This window comes from Astatotilapia calliptera, chromosome 7 (assembly GCF_964374335.1).
Source record: "Astatotilapia calliptera chromosome 7, fAstCal68.1, whole genome shotgun sequence".
Lineage (NCBI taxonomy): Eukaryota > Metazoa > Chordata > Actinopteri > Cichliformes > Cichlidae > Astatotilapia > Astatotilapia calliptera.
In genome coordinates this window covers 64,391,312-64,410,655 of record NC_137428.1, presented here as the reverse complement: position 1 = coordinate 64,410,655, position 19,344 = coordinate 64,391,312, and the positions used below count along the sequence as shown (strand labels likewise).

Below are 19,344 nucleotides of genomic sequence, written 5' to 3'. Positions count from 1 at the left end.
TGGCAGTTTTAATAGATGTCATCCACAGTCATCTACACCACCTGGCTATCAACTCCTGGAGGTGATGACTCATGCTATTAGTGAGTGGGTGTATTTGTGGTTAATATGATTAAGCTTATTAAAATTTGAAAATGGAGGGTGTTGATATTCTCTTTCAGCCCTTTCCTTGCTTTCAAGACACTTTTTAGTTCCTCATTGAAATAGATCCAAGTAAGGATTTGTGTAAGCATATCATCAAATGAATTATAGTACCACCACTAAAACCAATTTTTAGATTTCTGGTGACATGCTCGTTTTTTGGAACACAATATAAATAATATTTGATCATCATTTGACAGCTACTCTTTTATTTGTGAAGAACAATAGAAAACATTTGACAGCTCCAGTTTCTTTATTATGTCCCCACATTCATTTTCTGCCTTACAGAAAGAAGGTTCTGCTGTTTAGGCTCTTTCTGTGTCAAGTTTGCATGTTCTTGCAGAGTCTTGGTGGATTTTCCGCAGGTTCTCTCGTTTTCTGCCTGTGATGGTGATCCATCCAGGGTGTTTTCCTCCTCTTGGTATACACTCGGGGAGTTTCAACACCAGAATCTGAGTCAGCAGTGCTCTACTGTGTTTAATCAAATGACACTAAACATAGAACATATTTTGTTGTTACATTTCTGTGCATTTAAAATCAAACTTTAAAAACATCAAATCAAAGTAAGAAGCACAAAAAACTTTTTTTTTTCTGATGCCAGCAGAATATGTTGTTTTGACTTTTAATCGAATAACAGTGTCAATTTGAGATAATTTTTTATCTGTCTCCGCCTCTGCTGTGAATTGATAGTTTGGCAGTGCCTGCTAGGTGCTGTCACAACAGCTTGATGAGTGACAGTGAAGTAGTCAGATAAGGAACTCGGATAACCCTGTCAACACTATCTCGTCTCTCTGAAACCGCTAACAGAGCCTCAGGCTGCACACACAACACCAGGGCGTGATTGACATTTATTAAAATTCTATAAGTTGAACCATCCTGAATTCAGACCGAGCTGGGCTGCTGCTCTGCTCGATTTTAGAACATTTTTTGGCTCTCAAATTGGAACGTGATTGGCAATTAGTTGAAGATTAGAAGTAGTATGATGGGTATAACCATGGATGATCAGCCATCTGACACAATGGTTTCTTGATAACCAAGAAAACTTTGCCCTCAGTGTTAATAAGACCAAGTAGCTGATCGTGGATTTCAAGCAGACAAGGAGAGAGCATGACCCCGTTTACATTAACAGAACCTCAGATGACCATCACAGAGGATCCCAAACGGTCCACATGCACACCAATAATATGATGAGGAAGACTCAACAACCCCTGTACAACCTCTGGCACCTGGAGAAATTTAGCGTGAGCTCCAGCATTCTCAGTTCCATTGAAAGCATCCTGCTGTGCTGCTGTATCATCTTGTACAAAAACTGCACCGTAGAGGAATGCAACGCACTTCAGAGGTGATTTTCCTGCCCTCCAGGAGATACACAAGCATTGATGCACTGCCCAAACCCAATGGATCATAAAAGATACTCACCACCCTAACTCACCACCTTTAGTCACATGAGTTTATTATCCTGTTTTCAGACATGTACTTTTTTTTGCATTTGCATTTGCACATTTCCAAAACGTGGTGCCTTATTGTGTTCCTTTTTATTGGGAGCTATTGTGCTGCTAGTCTGGCTCATCCATTTCTTTGCTTTTGTAAATCTGTATGTGGCAGTATTGCTGAATCGGAATATCATTTTAATTGCTGAAAAAAATCTTGCCAGCACCACAAGTTATTATTGCTTTGATTTTTTTTTTTCATTGAATTAGAATTTTTCTTTTCAGTTAGTTTATTAGTTTCCAGAGTAGATTTGCATATTTGGGGTATTTCACGGTATTTCTTTGAAAAAGTTCAGTTTTTATTAGTTTCAGGGACAAAATTTAAGAAGTTCAGAACAGGTATTGTAATACAAATACAACAGTGTGAAGAGGTAGTTGTACGCTGAAAAGAACTGAAAAAGGTTATGTGTATATTTATTATATGTGGTTTTGATGTGAAAAAAAAGTTTCACTTAATTTTTGGTGCATTTAGTTTTTGTGATTTGTATTTTTATTTAATTTGTTAAAGTATTTACATTTTTTCAGTTTGAAATTTTTCAGTTAAAGTAAAAGTTCCATTGCAAAAATTTAATCAAACACTGTGTCACAGTCTGTGTGGGAGTGAGAAAGTGGACCCAAATGCAGACACTGGAGAAACAAACTATGGTTTAAGCAAAAGGCGAGCCGTTTATTTGGCTGAAAACGCTGAAAACCTAAACTGGGTAATAACTAATAAACTATGAAAACTGGGATGAGAGACAAGGACGTGGAACTAAACTGTCACGGTCTGGCTGGCAGACCGTGGGCATGTGAGAAATGAGGACCCAAAATGCAGGACTTGGCGCTGAAGGCAGTGCGTTTATTTACAGTGGTGACAATCCAAACAATAATAAATTCCCCGTGCGATCCCAACTCCCGTTCCGTGTCTTCTCCTTTATCCCGTGCTCCGTGCTCTGTCTCCGTTCCCTGTGTACTGTCCGTGTGCTGCCTCCTGGTCGCCACAATTCCTCCTGAGGAAACACGCATACAAAAGGCAGTCGTGAGTACAAAACCTAACGGCAGACTTGCACTAACCTTGCACGATAAACTAAGACTGACGGGAAGTCACTCAACGATCCAGCGTCGAGGAGCTCTCAGCCACACTGTTTTGAAGCTCCTCTGACGAGGCTTGATCGGCGCCAGGTGTGTGTGGATTCCTGGGTGGGACCGGTCAGCTGGCATGGCCACACCCACCAGGCCTAGAAGTGCCTGCCACGACCGCACCCTCACACACATGCACACACCCATAAACACCTGACAGTACACCAACACGGAAAACAGGACAGCAGACACAACCATAATAACAATAACCACAATAATAATGATAATAACTACAATAGTAGTCCAGACTGCTCACGGACCCCGAATCCCTGGAACTGGGTCCGTGACATAAACAGCTACATGCGACTATGGAACTATGAAATAAACTGAACATGAACGTGATCAGTAAGAAGGACTCTGAGACATGGTGTGGCTAGACATGAAACCAAACCGACGACCTGACAAAGACTGAATGTAAACACACAGATTAAATACACATAAGGGTAATGAGGAAAGTGCAAACACATGGTGAGACACCGCTAACACAAACGAACATAATGATGCACAGGGGAAGAGTATAACTAAGCACACTGAATAGAGAAACACAATACTTTCAAAATAAAACAGGAAACATGGAGAGACATGAACTGGGACACGCAAGCTTGACACGAGACAGAGGGAGTAAGAGAGAGAGAGGGACACAGAGGAGAGAGACACAAGGGGAACATAGAAAAAACATAAACCAGACTAAAACTTAACAAAGACAAACTAATAATAATAGAACTTAAAGTTTTGAAATAACTAATACAAAACAACTCAACTCTACCCTTAACTTAAGAACAGGACATGATTTTAACATAATATTAACATAAGAAATCAACAATAAAAAATAACAGAAAACGCTGGGTCACAGAACCAGCCCCTGGCACACTGACTGTTTCCTTAACTTTTAGTGTGAACCTTCTGTTGAATGCAGAATGCTGAGAATCGTTTCCTTCAGTCTGTAATGCCTCGAATCAGAAATGGTTGTTTCTGAACTTTGGCAGTGATGTGATGAGAAGCAAAGGTCGAAAATGATTCTAAGGTTGTCTGTGATACCACATTTGGCATTTAGAAGGAGCAGTATTCAATTCATAAGCTCCAAATGCCATTCACACTCAAATCTTCCAAAGACACATGGATCTGTTCTTCAGTTTGTGTGAGTACACATGTGACATGTGATGGATTTTTTGTTTTTACTTCTTCTTTACCACCTTTTTTCTTCTTCCTTTGCATTTTTACTTCTATTTCAATAGTTTTGTTTTGTTTTGTTTATATGCATGACTTGGTAAAGAACCTCAAGGACTGATAGTAACTGGGAGGAGAGAGTCCACTGCACCTTTTGCAGCAACACTGAGTGAAACCTAGTGGAGAATGACCAGTTATTTCTCTATGGGATCTCTCAGTATCTATAATTGAATCATTTAAGCACTGTTGGCTATTAGCTGGTGAAGAGATTTTAGTACTTTGAGAGAGGAAAGTGTAGAGATTTTTGCACATGACATCATAGGAATACAGATTTAGCGCACACGCGAGCTGAGCATTGCATCTTCTGGCTTTCATGATATGCTCTGAAAGACTTTTTTTCTGGCGTGGTTTTGATCCATTTTTGCCCATCGAGGGACGTATTACTGAAAATCAATAAAAGAATGTTATGAGTGATTACCATTTTCCTGTGAAGCATTTTTAACCTGATGGGAGTGGTATTATCCAGGATGGCTGAAGCAGAGTTCCTGAATGGTTTGATAAGTATAAAAAAGATTTGAATGATATGCTCTGACCTTCATGGTCACCAGATTTCAGCCAAATTGAACCTTTGTTCAATTTCAATTTCATATTAGGAAGTACGACAGCAATCAAAACTATAAATTGCTGCTATATCACTCCAAAATTGCTGCCTCGTTAAGACACTCGATGTTGATTCCAGTTGGGATCTCTTAGTATTTTTATTTTATTTTTTGTATGTAAGTGACCTCTGTTTCCTTGTGTGCACATATGGCCCTGGTTGCGTGTGAGGACCTTCTAACCTCTTTCTGCTGATAGTAATTGGCTGATACCCTGTAACAGTTGAACTAGAATGAAGCTGTTTGCCAACAATCTGCCGTGACTTCTCTGTCCTGCTTTCCTCCCTCGGGCCTTTACTCCACCATCTGTTTCTATGAGTGACGGGAGCCTGCTGAGATGCAAATCTCTGCTCGAGAGTTTCTTTCTGTTCAAGTGTGCAGTGGCTTAGGTTTGATCAGAATGAATTTCGGGTGTTGATGTACTTTGAGCTGTGTAAAACTGCAGAAACTAACATCTGATTGGCAGTAATGCAGGAGTGCGACCGACAGTCATGTTGATGAAGGGTGAGGTTAGTCTAACTTTACATACTGAGCAGCCAGCAAAGTGACATGTAAGCTGTTTGGAAATTGACTGGAATATCCAGGATCTTTCAGCATGTGATAAGAAGAGATCAGTATTTAGAAAAGAATTCTGACACATCATTAGCACATTAGTTTTTTTAAATATATATATTTTTTGTTTTGCTATGAAATCCTGTTAATAAACTGAATCCAACTGTGCTTAAAGGTGTCAGCTCTATATAGAGTGCTTGTCAGATGGTTTCTACACTGGAAACTGAAAACTTGACACTTTTAACAGGTTAACAGTTGGCCAGGTGTGCCAAGGTGAGGCAGGAATCAGTGTTTGATCTTCTTGTACTCTTTTTCTGAGTATGTGAAACTCTGTGAAAGTCGTTCATGAATATTAAAACAGATGAGAAATATCTGGCATTTATTAGACATAAAGAGAACACTCAGTTGGGTTCAGGCAATGTGTGTCAGTTTAAAGACCTCAACGGTTTTGATGAGATCCAAGTCAGTGTGGCCAGGATCAGAGCATCTCTGAAACAGCCAGGCTGCTGCACTGCTCAACAAATGGTAGATTTTTTTAAAGTAGTTTTTTTTAATGTGTGGATTAAAGCATGTTTGGTGCATTAATGAGTGTTTATGGCACTAAAATAGTGGGTACTGTGACTTTACAAAAAAACGGCATAAAATATCACACGAATTATCCGTGTATATCTTTTAGCTGCAGATAAATTTTCAGTCACTTGTACATGTTCTATAGATTTACCTTGATGCAGTGTAATAATTATAGTTGCACTTCATTGTGATCAAAAAAGCATCTGCTTTAGCGCAGCACAAATACTCCCACCAGTAGTTATTTTTTTTTTCTTCACATGGACGGGGGGGAGGAAGGCACTGGAGAAAGTAATGCTATAATGTTGTATTAGATAATTACATATGGGGGAATTGGATGTGGTAGATAAAGGAAAAGGAGACTCTGTGAGAAGAGCCAGAAAGAAGTGACGGACACGAAAAAGAGAGGGAGCGAGAGATGGGGAAAGAGGATGGGGATGAAGGAGAACGGAGAGGGGCAGAGCGAAGGGAGGGGATGGAAGAAAGAGGATTTATTGAGGCTGCAGGGAAGAGCAGCGCGATAGCTCTCTGATGGATTAGAGGAATGTATGAGAAATGGAATGAAGAGGGGAGAGCGCAAGGAGAGAAAAGTGAAGTTTGTGGGCCTCCTTGGGGCAGCTCTAAACACTGGTATCATTAATGTAGTTTAAAGAAGTGTACTCACCGAGAAGGGTCTTTTTTTTTAAAGGCCACCTGTGGGTATTAGAGAGGGAGGAATCGGGCAAGGGAGAGAGATGGGGACAGGGTGACAGTCAGATAGCGTAATGAGAAATTGAGTTTGAAAAAGAGAAGAGATATTGAAAAAGTAGAATCAGGAAATTGCCGTGGCCATTGGCAGATTGGAGAGTGTGTCATGATTTCACAATAGGAGAAGGAGGACGGGTATTAACCAGGGGAGGACAGTATACTGCCTTTATTTCACTTCACTTCTGCTCACTGCAAACCAGATCAGTAATTCTGAGTGTGTGTGTTTGTCAGTCTGCTGGTGTGAGAGTATTTCTTTGGTCCAACACTTTTCTGTACGATTCTGTGAGAGGATTTTCTATACATTTCATGGCAAATAAATATTTTATACTTTAAAGGTAGCAGATACCCGGCAGGCACTCAAGATATTCTCTGTATTTATCTTCAACAGTCTGTTCTTCTGTTATCCAGCCAAGTCAAGTTTCTTTGTCTCGCTATCCATTCAGCCCAATGAAGGGAAACTGGAAACAAAGACCCCAATTAGTCAGGCAATTAGACTGCTGTTTTGTGTCCTCTACTCATCCTCTGAGTCACACACTAATAGTTATTCTTTCCTCTTAAATCTCTCATTTGCCCTTCACTTGTTCTTTAATGTTTTTCCCCTTTTCTTTTCTGGCAGGATGCGATCAGTGATCAGTGGTATTCACTGTAATGTATTTTTTCCTTCAAAAAATCATTTATAATTCCCTGTGGGTTTTTTTCTTTCAGTTCATTTGCTATTTATCGCTTCTTCTTCATCTTTCTTTCCGTCTGTGTCTTTGTCACTTCATCTCTTTCGTCCGGAGCCTGCCTCATCATCCATCACGATTGGTGTGACCAGTCCTCCTACACTGTTCCTCTATGCTCTTTTGTTTGCCTTTCTCATTCTCCATCTTTTGTTGCGTTCTTTCAGTTTTATAAAACACTTTGAAGTATCTCAAATTCTTTTCATCATAATTTGTCATATTCATTTTTGAAGACTTATTCTTGATTCAAATCTTTTTCCGGTTCTTTATTCCCCCCCCCCCCCCAAAAAAAAAATCTTCATATTTTTCACACCAGACTGAAAACAGAAACAAGGCAAAGATACAAATTTATGTAAAGTTTAAAACAGGAAATAGCTATAAGCCGAAAGCTGCCAACAGTTATTCTCTCATGGGTAAACAAATATACGAACAGTGGAACAAAATTACACAAATCAAATGTGAAATGGCCTACAAAATGACTGTGAAGTTATAAAGGGAATAGATAAACAAGGGACAGAAAAGTACGTGAATAAAACTTAATGTTCTGCTCTCTTCATATTTTTCCATTATTTGCTTCCCTGTGTGATACGTTTTTTTTTTCTTTGTCTTACTTTGCCTTTGTTTCAGTTATAGTTTTATCTGCTGTCTCTCTGTGTGTTTGGTTTTTCTAGCTTCTTTTAACTAGTAAGGGAAGCAAACCTGTGCCGGACAAGTGTGCCGTGAATAGGCTTGCATCTGTAAGAGTGGAGCTAAAGGAAAGAGATGTCAAACGTTGACAGGCAGTAGTATGTTGTATTCAGCTTTTATTTTAATGTGATTGTCCTTCATATCTTTAATCAATGTAATACAGAAATATTGTGGCGGCAGGCTGCATCCTCTCTGTTCTCATATTAAATTATCCCCCAGATCGAGTCAGATTATAGGCTTAAGTAGACAATCTAATGAAGGTTCGGGAAATAGGATCATATTCTCTAAAATGATCTCAAGTTGTTTGGGCACAGATGTGAAGTGGATATGCTAAAAGTCCAAAAAATTGATTAGTAAGCCAGGTTGGTCAGGGGAAAATAAAAGATGGCATGTGTTAACCAAAAATGATATTTGGTAGAATTAGGACAGGGAGATTAGTTTCTCTAATAAATTCCCCTTTTTAAAACTGGTGTCTGATTGTAATAGTTTCATGTGATATCCTTCACTGTTTATTGCCTACTGGTCTCTTCTCAAGTCTCAATTACTCAATCCTGCTGCATATCTAACATTAACCATGATGGGTCTTTTCACTGTGTTTTAACAGCGGTGAGTTAAATATAAGATTTGTCTTTGGATTTTAATCACAGCTCAGCGTAAATCACGGGGTTATGAATGGAGTGATGTTTGAATCGTTTGGGAGAGGGCAAGCAGGGTTCCAAAAGCTGAAAGTGGCACTTACTTTTCTGAGTGCCATTTTAGCAGCAGCACAGAGAGATATTCCCTATTCATGAGAGAGTGACCTTAGCACACTGTCACTGCTCCCGTGCACCTGCAATGATTTATTGGTTACAGAAAGCTGGGCAGCCGGATGATGCAGCGGCGTTTATGCATGGGGAGGGGGGGGACACGTGACCATCCTCCTTCAGCTTTTGTCCTTTTCTTTCAACTCGGTCAACAACATCAGAAATGAAAACACACACACACACAGTCTAACTGTTAAGGGGTGTTTTAAATTGTAAAATATATGCTCAATTCCACCTAAATTCAACCAAGACATGTTGTTTCAATTATAGCTCTACAGTAGGGCAACGTTTAGATCAAAATTAAACATATATGTATAAATTCTTGTCCAGATACCTGGACAAACTGATACACTGATGAGACTTTGGATACTGTGCATCAAATTCTTGCCTTCTGATGTTGTGCTGGAGCCAGTCTTCCAGTTTGGGGGTGGTCACAGCTCCTAATGCTGCTGTTACCACTGAGATCACTTTAGTCTGCAGGGTTTTGGTCAGTGGTTGTTGATCAATGGTCATGAGAATTTGCATAATTAAGATTAAGGAACTGACCTCCCAGCCCATTTTTCCTTCAGTGGGCTGGTTTCAGTCATTATGCAAATGTACTGTTTATAAGACTGGGGAAACCTGCAGTCAGCTGAGACTGAAGAAGTCACATGGATGAGTGACGAAACGTTTCTCCCACAAAACGCTACGTCCAGATGAACAGAATCAACTTTTTGGAGATTTAGTCTCCAGAGATCTATCACAAGTATAGGCCTCTGGTCCTATGTCTGATTGGTTGAGCAGCATGTCCATAAGATCTTAACCCTGTTCTTCTCAACCACTTCTGTCAGTGTCTCCCATGGACGCTTTAGGACTTTTAGTTCATATGAGCCACAAATATTCCTGTACACTGTCCCAGCTTGCATCTTACACCCTGCTACAATGTGTTGGATAATCTCCGGGGTACCTTTGCACAATCTGCAACCTTGGTTCTGTCTGCTATGGCTACTGAAGCCTCCATGGATCTGATCCTTAGTTTGTTCTTCTACTCGCATGATCAAATACTCTGTGCTGTCCATTAGGCAGGCTTTCTCTAGCGAGTGGTAGGATTTCTTTATGTCAGTCACTTCCTCTGTCTGTCATTGGTACACCCCATGCAGTTTGGTTTTCCACAAAGCCATTCCTCTTCCTGTTCCTGTTATGTCTTCAGCTGCTTGAGACACTCTTGGAGCAGCTCATCTCAGGGGACTATCTTCGTGATGTATTTATGGATGCATCCATATTTCATCCTGAATAGTGGCTCTGACACTCACTAATGCTCGCTCTCCCTCTTTCCATTGTTCATAGAGCCTCAGGGTGTTGGACTTCAGGTGGAGATCTCAGTGCGTTGTGAGGAGTATCCGTGTCTTGATGTCAGTGGCATCTGTCTCCTCCTGCGACCATTTTATTATTATTATTATTTTTGTATTCCAGTTGTGTATCTGCTGATCAGTGGGTCATATATATTGATGGCTTGGATCTTATTCCAGCCATTCAGCTGGCTTCTAAGAACCTGTCTTACCTCCTCGGAAGTATCTGTGCATCCTTATCATGATTCCTCTTGGGTATAGTGTCAAGAATCACATATAACAAAATTATTTCCTTTTGCTTTTCCCTTATATTTTTTAAAATCACATCCGTCCTGCTTTTGTCAGGCTATTTTCAATTCAAAACAAAGACTTCATCAAAGAAAATCAGTTTGTATTTGTGTTAGGAGACAAACGGGAGACAGAAGAAAAGGAAGGGAAAACATCAAAGAAAATAGTCACAGGAAACAGAAACAAAGAAAGATCTGAGCAAATCACACGACACAAAAATGGTGGAGATGACTGCAGATAACACCAGAAATCATAGGAGGAAATACTTATCACAGTCCACGCATAGATACATATGCATGATGACACTAATGTGCATGTGTGTTTTGAGGGGTAATGATGTGTTCAGCAGTGTTTTGGTGTCTCCCACGCAGTAACAGTTGGAGGCCTGTTATCCATGAAGTGTTTTTAAAACTGAAATATTGCATTATCACATTGTAAGAAAAAATATACCCAGTAAAACTTTAAATCAGTCCTCTACTTAGCCTAGCCAGGAGTTTCAGAGAAATACTGGAGCATAAGAGCAAAATATTAATTAATGCACAGCATCGATCGTGATTAATTCAGGAAATGAGGATTTTTAGATTGTGGCTTACTGCCATTTTTTTTGCCTTCTTGCCTGTAGGACAGCATATTTTAGATAGATTGACCCTATATATATATATATATATATATATATATATATATATATATATATATATGTAATGTTCAATATCTAATAATAATAATTGCTCTTTCCTTGTTTCCCCTCTAGTCTGATCTCATCCAGACGATACTACTTTGAGATTCTCCACAAGCAGGATGACAAGGGCTCGGATCACGTAGAGGTTGGGGTAAGTGTACCTACCCCGCTTCTGTGGTTTTGCCTCTCTGAGTACATCTTTTTCCTCACAAATACACAAATGTGTATGAAAATTGCTTCAGTTGTCTGGTGAAAACCTTGCCCTTTGACAGGAACATTTCCATTTAGTTTTAACTTGTACCCTGTGTTTAACAGTGTCAGAGTAGTGACTGAATAGATAAAGAATGAAAGGAAATGTTTGAAGGCGAAAGCTAACCTTCACCTCCTTTACTGTGTATTACTTTGCATTTCTTAGTCTTTCAGTGTATTCATCTGTCCACTTTAACTACAACTTTATCCAATACATGCCCAGCTTGTTGGTGCACTGGCTTTTCCTAAAAGGCATAAAGCCTTCACTCACATAAAATCTCTCTAACTGTTCTCTTTCCAGTCCTCCATCTGTCATCACTCTTCAGCTTTTCCTTTCTTTGCATCTTTGCTCTGTGCTTCTTTCACTTTGATTCTGCTCTGCACCATTTCTCACTCACTGGTTTTTTTGCACCTCAGGCGAAGCAAAGAGATGAGTGAGGCTTAATTTCGAGATGAAGTTTCAAACGAGAGCCCATACGCCTCGTGTGAGCTTGTACTTTGAGTAGGAAGGCGGATGATAAAAAGAGATCACTGCTGTGTGCGTATGGAATGAATCTTTTAATAAGCCTCAGGTTATCTTCATCATGGTGACCATTATAAGAGGAAGAACAGCAGCTGTACTCTTGGAGTTGAACTCTTCTTAAATAGAAGTTGGGTTTTTTTTACCCTCAAGGTTAACAATTTGTTTTATTTTTTTGCGCTTCTTTCTCTTTCTGTAGCCTCTGGTTGCTTTCCTTTACTAAATCAATTTTGTTACTTTCTGCATGATTGTATACTTTACTGTCCTGTCATATTTTTAGTTTCTATTTAAAGAAAAAAGGTAATCACTTCCCATTTTGCTAATCATTACCACATTTGCTAGCAATGGCAAACACTAGTACACCAATGTTACCGAATGGTGCTCATAAAGTACAGTATTGTACTCTGATCTCTCCTTTTTTCAGTCTACTGGCAATATTTCACACAAGCAGTTAAGTTATCCATTATTGGCAGGTCACAGTACTATACAGGTTCTGTGGGATGTTTTGGGTCATTGATGTGAGTGTGTTATGAATATGCTGCCACTGAGTTGACAGTGAGAATAGTGGAGAATATTTCAGTTAAATCTGCAGAAATACAGTGTTGTCCTTTTTACTGGGCTACTGACTGCTACTCGTAAATTGAAGAAATATGTGCCTCTGCAAAGGGATCCATCAATGTATAGTGTTATGTATGCATTGTGGAGATATTTTAAGCTTGTTCATTCTTCTAATGTGTTTAGTCCTATTATTCCGCTGTTAAGGACAAGCATGGTGCTGCTTTAAATTAGCTGAGTAATTAATTGCTATTTCCAGGAATCAGGCAGGGGTGTTGTTTAGATAGCATGAGTTGCATCTCCTCACTGTGCTGTCATTTTGTGTCAGACAATGGTGGCAAGCAGGCCGCCGTGCCGTTGCTGCCAGGGGTTCTAACTTAAATGGGGTATAGCCTGATGCAGAACTGTTTCTCCACTTGGCTTTAATTTGATTTTCACAGTCGGGTTTTTTTTCTCCTTTGGCCAAACTTCTGTGAACTGTAAATATACCGCACTAATCCACTGCTTTAAAGAAAGTGGGAAAGGAAAAAAAGTGGACTGTTAAACACTTTAATGGACCTTCATTTATGCCTGCAACAGTTAGCCAACCCTCGCAGTGCACCAAATAATCCCTAGAGGGATGACTGTCATTGCCGCCCAGCGACTGCAGGAATCAACAATATGTTATCCTCATACCTGGCGTAGATCAAAAGGTTGAGGTAACTCCAGCAGCAGGCAGACTCTAGTACAAGAGTAAAAAGAGAATACCCTATCCAAGCAACTATATCATAGCTATTTGCAAGGAGCTATAAAGAAAATCCTATTAGTTTCTCACAGTGTTCTCTAGGGCATTACACATAATTTTTTTTTTTGTTTTATATGAAATGTTAATTACACCATCTTCAAAACATGTATAGTATATGATTTAAAGCTAATCTGCAGAATGCTGTGGCTATGTCTAGTTGTGGTTACCTCTAGCAGCATACAAAGGACAACAGAGACAAGGTTATTTCTTTCTTGATTTCATGTATTAGAGGAGATTAAGTAATGGTATTGACCATTACTTGGAGATCAGCCTACTGCAAAGTGGAAGAAGGGGAACAAAATGGTAATAGAATTAGGCATTAGACGGTAGATGTAGATGATGTAAAATGAAAGTAAAATGAAAGATGAGGAGAAATAAATTTGACCTGAAATATGAAGAAAAAGTAAGAAGAATGTATAAACGGTATGTGCTGAAAGCCCTTATCTGAAGTATTTCTATACTTTATGGCAGCGGTCCCCAACCCCCGGGCCTCGGACCGGTACCGGTCCGTGAGTCGTTTGGTACCGGGCCGCGAGAGTTGAGGCTCAGGTGTGAAATGTTTAAGGTTTTCAGCGTTATTTTGTTATCGTTTTTATCGTTAACTCGGTTTTCCTGGGTCTTTTCACATGTGTTATATATAATAAATCTTCTTTTTTTTGGTACCGGTACTAGTTTTATTTTGTTGTATTTATCTGCGACACCTTAAAGGCCGGTCCGTGAAAATATTGTCGGGCATAAACCGGACCGAAAAAAGGTTGGGGACCGCTGCCTTATGGTATTCTTTCTTAACAGACTTTGCCAGTCATCCACATACAGGTAATGTGACTGTATCTACTAATGAATCAAGGCCACATGGAAATCCATCTCTCTCTTTCCATTTCTTGTTCTTTCTTTTTCTGCCTGTTAGCCAACTACCCATGAGGCTGTCAATGTGGGTTTCTACTAGTAGAAACAATTTAATGAAGCACATAAAAGTTATGCAGGAGCTCAAGATTGTGTGGAGGAATGTATGTGTAGTTGTGTGTATGTGTGGTGTGTCTGGTACACTGTCTTAAGAAGGCCCCTGTGTGTGATTTAACTGTGGAATACATTTCACACCTTGACAAAAATAGCAGATTTACCGTGACCATCCTAGAACAGCATAAGCCCAGGACTCACATAAATCCACTGGAACCCAGGCGCTCATTTGTTAAACAACAGATAGCGTGGATTCACAGCTCTTTCTCCTATGTTCTGTGGGAAGCGGCGATTGTATGGCCAAAGGTGGACTCGTTCCTCTGGGGAATTTATTTCTCTAGTAGCGATTCCTCTGAAGAAATGAGGTGGAGTAAATAGTGAATAATACACAAGCACAATCTGAACGTTCTATTTTGGTTAGAAAATAAGAGAGAAAATCCTTGTTTTGCCTGTGTTGGCATCCTTCCATTTCATTGTGGGTACGATTTAGGGAAAATAGCTGCAGGGAGGTGGAACATAAACAGCATTAGAGACAGGAAGAGACAGGTTCAGAATTCACTATTCGTTCCTCAAGGGGGTGGAAACAACTTTGTGTTTAGGAAGAGCAGGACAATATCTCAAGAGACTGTTAACTTGTTAGAGTAAGTAGACACATTACCAACCCACATTTCAAGTGACTATACCTGCCTCTGTGTTTTCCTTCAGATAAATGTTTTTTAAAGTGATGGATTTTTTAAATGGAACGTGCGATATGACAGATGATTTAGTGAGCAGCAGTTTCATTAACTTTCCTAATTACCATCTGGATCTTTGTCAGTAAAACACAGAACCTTTCCACTCGCCTAATGGAAAACATCTATTGCTAGCACTGTGACAGAATGAAGGAAAGCTTTGGTCATTAAATGCTATGATTGAGAGAAAGAGTCGCAGGGAAAGGAAGAGAAGAAAGTCACGCCTTAATTAGCAATGGCAAGTTTATGGTCAGGCTGGGGTGAGGCATTTCAATGCAGGAATTTAGTGCCCACCAGTTAACACACACGCCCATGTCTGCACACACCCGTCAACCCAAACTCTGCACATTCTGCATTTATTCAGAGGCACAACCATCACACAAGCACATGCAGGCCTCTCAATGTCTGGCTTATGACTTCTCTTCGCCATATAAATCTGCAGTCCAAGCAAACTGTTGCTGCGTGTGTCTTTTCTTACAATTTCTTATTTGAGTTTGGTTTGAAGCTTTCACTCCTTTTTACCATTTCAAATACATTTTAAAGCTTTTTCTTATATCCTTTTTGTCCCATGTGTATATTTACATTTCTCTTTTTAAATAGGACATTAATTTTGAGATTCCTGATGTAAATCAAATTAATTTCTTGTTTTGTGTTTTTCCAGCAAATTCAGTACTCTAATAATTGTTATTTGCCTCATTGTGCAAGCCACCATATTGCAATCAGAACACATTTCAGCTTTTGGCATCTTCACTCCAAGAAATCATTTAGTGCATATGAATTTATGGAAAAATTGAGAACATCAATATAATATTTACCACACTGACAGTCTTTAATTGCTTGGGATCATAACACTCCCATGGTATTTGTCTTATTCTCAAGAAGACAGTATGAATGCATGTAAGTACAACTTAAATGATTGCAGGGTGATTCTTGCTCCTTATGAGGATTAAAATTGCACGATGTACATTCCTCTGTGGGAATCGTTTATCTTTCTCATGATTGGGAAAATCGAACTGTATAGCCAATTATTATTCTCACTGTCAGTCTCGTTACTAAAACCTCTGGACAGTCACTTACATGGGGTAAGCTCAGTGGGAATTAAAGCTGTTAGCAGAGCTAATCTTCGTATCTCTCTTCCTGTCTTGTATGTTGACTTTCATCTTGTCATCACCAGAGATGGGCAGTAAAGCGTTAACGGTTACTAAAACCGCGAATTTTTTGCGAGAATGTCTCACGACAGTGACGTAAGCGAGTGCGCCGTTCGTGACAACAGCTGTGTGCAGATCAACAATGGATAATATATCCAGTGCGGGAGAGAGTATGAGCGTGCAGCGTTTAAAGCGCGGAAGTACTGACCTTACTTTGAGTTTGATTCCATAAAAAGTGACAAAAACATTAGCGTCCGCTGTTCACTGCATGGGAAGAAAACTTCTTTGTACAGCGAAAAAAAAACCCCAAACTTCCAAACAAGCACCGAGTGCGCTACAACGCAATGGGAAACTCACAGAGAAACTGCCGTATCCTTCCACTGACCGCTGCAGCACACCTGCACCAGGGCAAACCTCCGCCTACCTACTCTTGCTTTACAGGTGAAAATAGAGCAACAGGACCGCTAGTCTTTGACTTTATTTATTTTCTGCTGTGTTTTACTTGCATCTATTTGAAAGAGTGAGTGTAAACACAAATATACATATATATATATATATATATATATATATATATATATATATATATATATATTTATATATATATATATATATATATATATATATATATATATATATATTATATATATATATATATATATATATATATATTTATATATATATATATTTATATATATATATATATATATATATATATATATATATATATATATATTTATATATATATATATATATATATATATATTTATTTTATGTGCTGGAATGTGCAGAAAATAGGTTTAAATATTAAACAAATTTCTTCCAGTCAGAGAATGTTGCATATAATTAAATTTTTGCTTGATGCATAAAGTTAAAAGATTAAAACTAATAAAACAAGTTTTAAAAAGGGACTTTTCCATTTGATTACATTTTGTATGATGGATTATGCAGAAAAAGTAGAATTGTGCTGAAAGATCTATCGCTTTATCACCTATTCAGGTTGTAAATCGTGTTTTTAAAAAGTAACTAAGTAATTAATTACTTTTGAAAATAAGTAATCAGTAAAGTAACGGGATTACTTTTTTTATGATCACGTTACTTTTTTCAAGTAACTTGACCAACACTGGTCATCACACAGATTCCATCAGACACATCCCAAAGAGCACCATCCCACACATGACACACAGTTTCAACATTAAAAAAGCTAACATGTAGCGCATTGTCACCCGCATTCATGTTTAATTTCATTAGCTTATGCTACCTTTATACTCTCTCACCAACTGCTTCTCTGTCCCTCTAAGTCTTGTGAAAACACTGTTTTATGTGGGAAAGTCAACAAACCGTATCTTTAGAATTTTTGTCCTTTATCAAAAGATGAAGGAAGAAATCTCTGTATATGTTTGTTGTTTGCTTTTCTTTACAACCATCAACCTAGTCGATTTCACACTTGCAAGGACATTAAGTTTGTGGGCATTAGAGTGAAGAATTTGCAAATTTTGGGTAAAATTGTCTTTTTATTACAGCTCCAGTCTGTGGTGGGAGGGGCTTACACACAGTGAAATGGAGAGTAAAGGAGACAGAGTAATGGAACCATAATTGACAACAAGACAGATTTTGACACTGAGCTGAAATTATTAAACTATTAATAATTTGTGGGGGGTGTGAACCCCTCATTTTTAGCTGGTTGTTGATAAAGTGTCACATTCGGGTGTGTAGAAAATGGAGACAGAGGACCCGAACGCAGGACTCGCAGATAGACCGAGAAAGTGCACAGTGTTTATTATAAGACTGGATGAACTTAACATGAATGACTGAACTAGACAGGAGACAATAATGAGGGCTGAGAGAAACTGAGGGCTTAAATAGACTGGATAATGGGGATGACTGGAAACTGGTGAGAACACAGCTGGGTTAAATGTAACTAATGAAACAGGAAGTAGAACTAAAGCTAATGTACACAGACAGATGACTGACACAATAAAACAGGAAACAGGCATGGAAACTAAACAATGACAAAATGATCAACACGGAGTACACTGGCAGAAAGTTTTAAACTTCTTTCTGCCTGTTCCCTTTAAACAAACATTGTGCAAGCTGAATGAAACTGTATATGTATGTGTGTGTGTGTGTGTGTATATATATATATGTATATATATATATATATATATAAAAACACCCAGCACGCCCCTGCGGGCGGTTTATCCTTCAAGCTCGGGTCCTCTACCAGAGGCCTGGGAGCTTGAGGGTATATATATATATATATATATATATATATATATATATATGTGTGTGTGTGTGTGTGTATATATATGTGTGTGTATATATATATATATATATATATATATATATATATATACACACACACACACACATATATATATATATATATATATATATATATATATATATATATACATACACATATATATATATATATATATATATATATGTGTGTGTGTATATATATTCCTGCCTGGGGCGTCTGTATCCAGTAAGGGTCCTAAGGCTAGACCCCTATGCTAAGCGAGCCTACCGCAGACATGAGCGAGACAAATAAATATGAAGGCATGCCGGCTCAGACGTCGCCCGGATCAACAAGGTCCGCGTCAGGTGTTGAGGAACCAGGGCACCCTGACGAAAAGTGGGCTACTGGAACAAGAAGGCATCGGTGGGCAAGAGACGAAAACAGGGCGTTGTTGGAATGCTACTACGCAAGTAACCCCGGCGGAAGGGGCTACATGAATAGGATGAGGGACCTATGGATTCTTCGATACCCAACATCCACAATGACGGCGAAACAACTAGTAGCTCAGTGTTCCAACATTCGAAAGAAGGGACTGCTCTCACAGCTAGAGATTGACGAGGTACAACACAAATGCTACGGCAAGGAGGAGTCAGGACGCCAGGTCAGGGGGGCGATATCATCACCCCCACCCGAGATTGGGTACATAGCCCCAAGTGCGATAGGAGAAGGATCGTTGAGTGCGAGAGGAACTGACCTGAAAAATAGGATCATGGCCAAGCTTGAAACCTCGATCCCCCGTAGCCGGTTACCAAGATTACGTGAAGTACCCTCAGAAGGTCTGCTAGATGATGTTAATGCAGCACTACGGGCAATACCTACAACCACGATTACCGACACTAACAAGCTGATCTACAATACGGCAGCAGTGATCAGTGAGATGCTTGGCTACAAGTTGAACAGCGACAAGGGGCAGTACCCTCCATGGAGAAGGAGGCTAGAGGGCAAGATCAAAGTAGCACGGAGGGAGGTTAGCCAACTAACGGAGTTGCAGAAAGGTGCGACAAATAAGGTGCCTAAGAAATACAGCAAGCTGTCCATACCTGAGGCCTTGGAAACTGCCAAGCAAAGACTCACAGCCTTGGCCAGCCGCTTGAGGAGGTACACCAGAGAGATAGAAGGCAGGAGAATAAACCAGCTGTTCTCCACAGAACCAGC

At 39.3% G+C, this 19,344-nt stretch overlaps 1 protein-coding gene and 1 long non-coding RNA gene across 2 annotated transcripts in view; one reads left to right on the top strand and one right to left on the bottom strand.

Annotated features, from left to right (window-relative positions):
* Nucleotides 1-19,344, top strand: part of b4galnt4a (beta-1,4-N-acetyl-galactosaminyl transferase 4a) — a 153,352-nt gene that overhangs the window by 108,008 nt on the left and 26,000 nt on the right. Inside the window, exon 8 of the mRNA XM_026176454.2 lies at nucleotides 11,016-11,094. Within this exon, the coding sequence (XP_026032239.1) occupies nucleotides 11,016-11,094 (79 nt within the window). The remainder of the gene's footprint in view (nucleotides 1-11,015; nucleotides 11,095-19,344) is intronic.
* LOC145430207 (uncharacterized) lies at nucleotides 2,446-3,037 on the bottom strand. Its single transcript, XR_013910669.1, has 2 exons — nucleotides 2,706-3,037; nucleotides 2,446-2,617 (listed from the first exon to the last, which is right to left on the bottom strand). It is a non-coding gene; the product is annotated as an uncharacterized LOC145430207 (long non-coding RNA).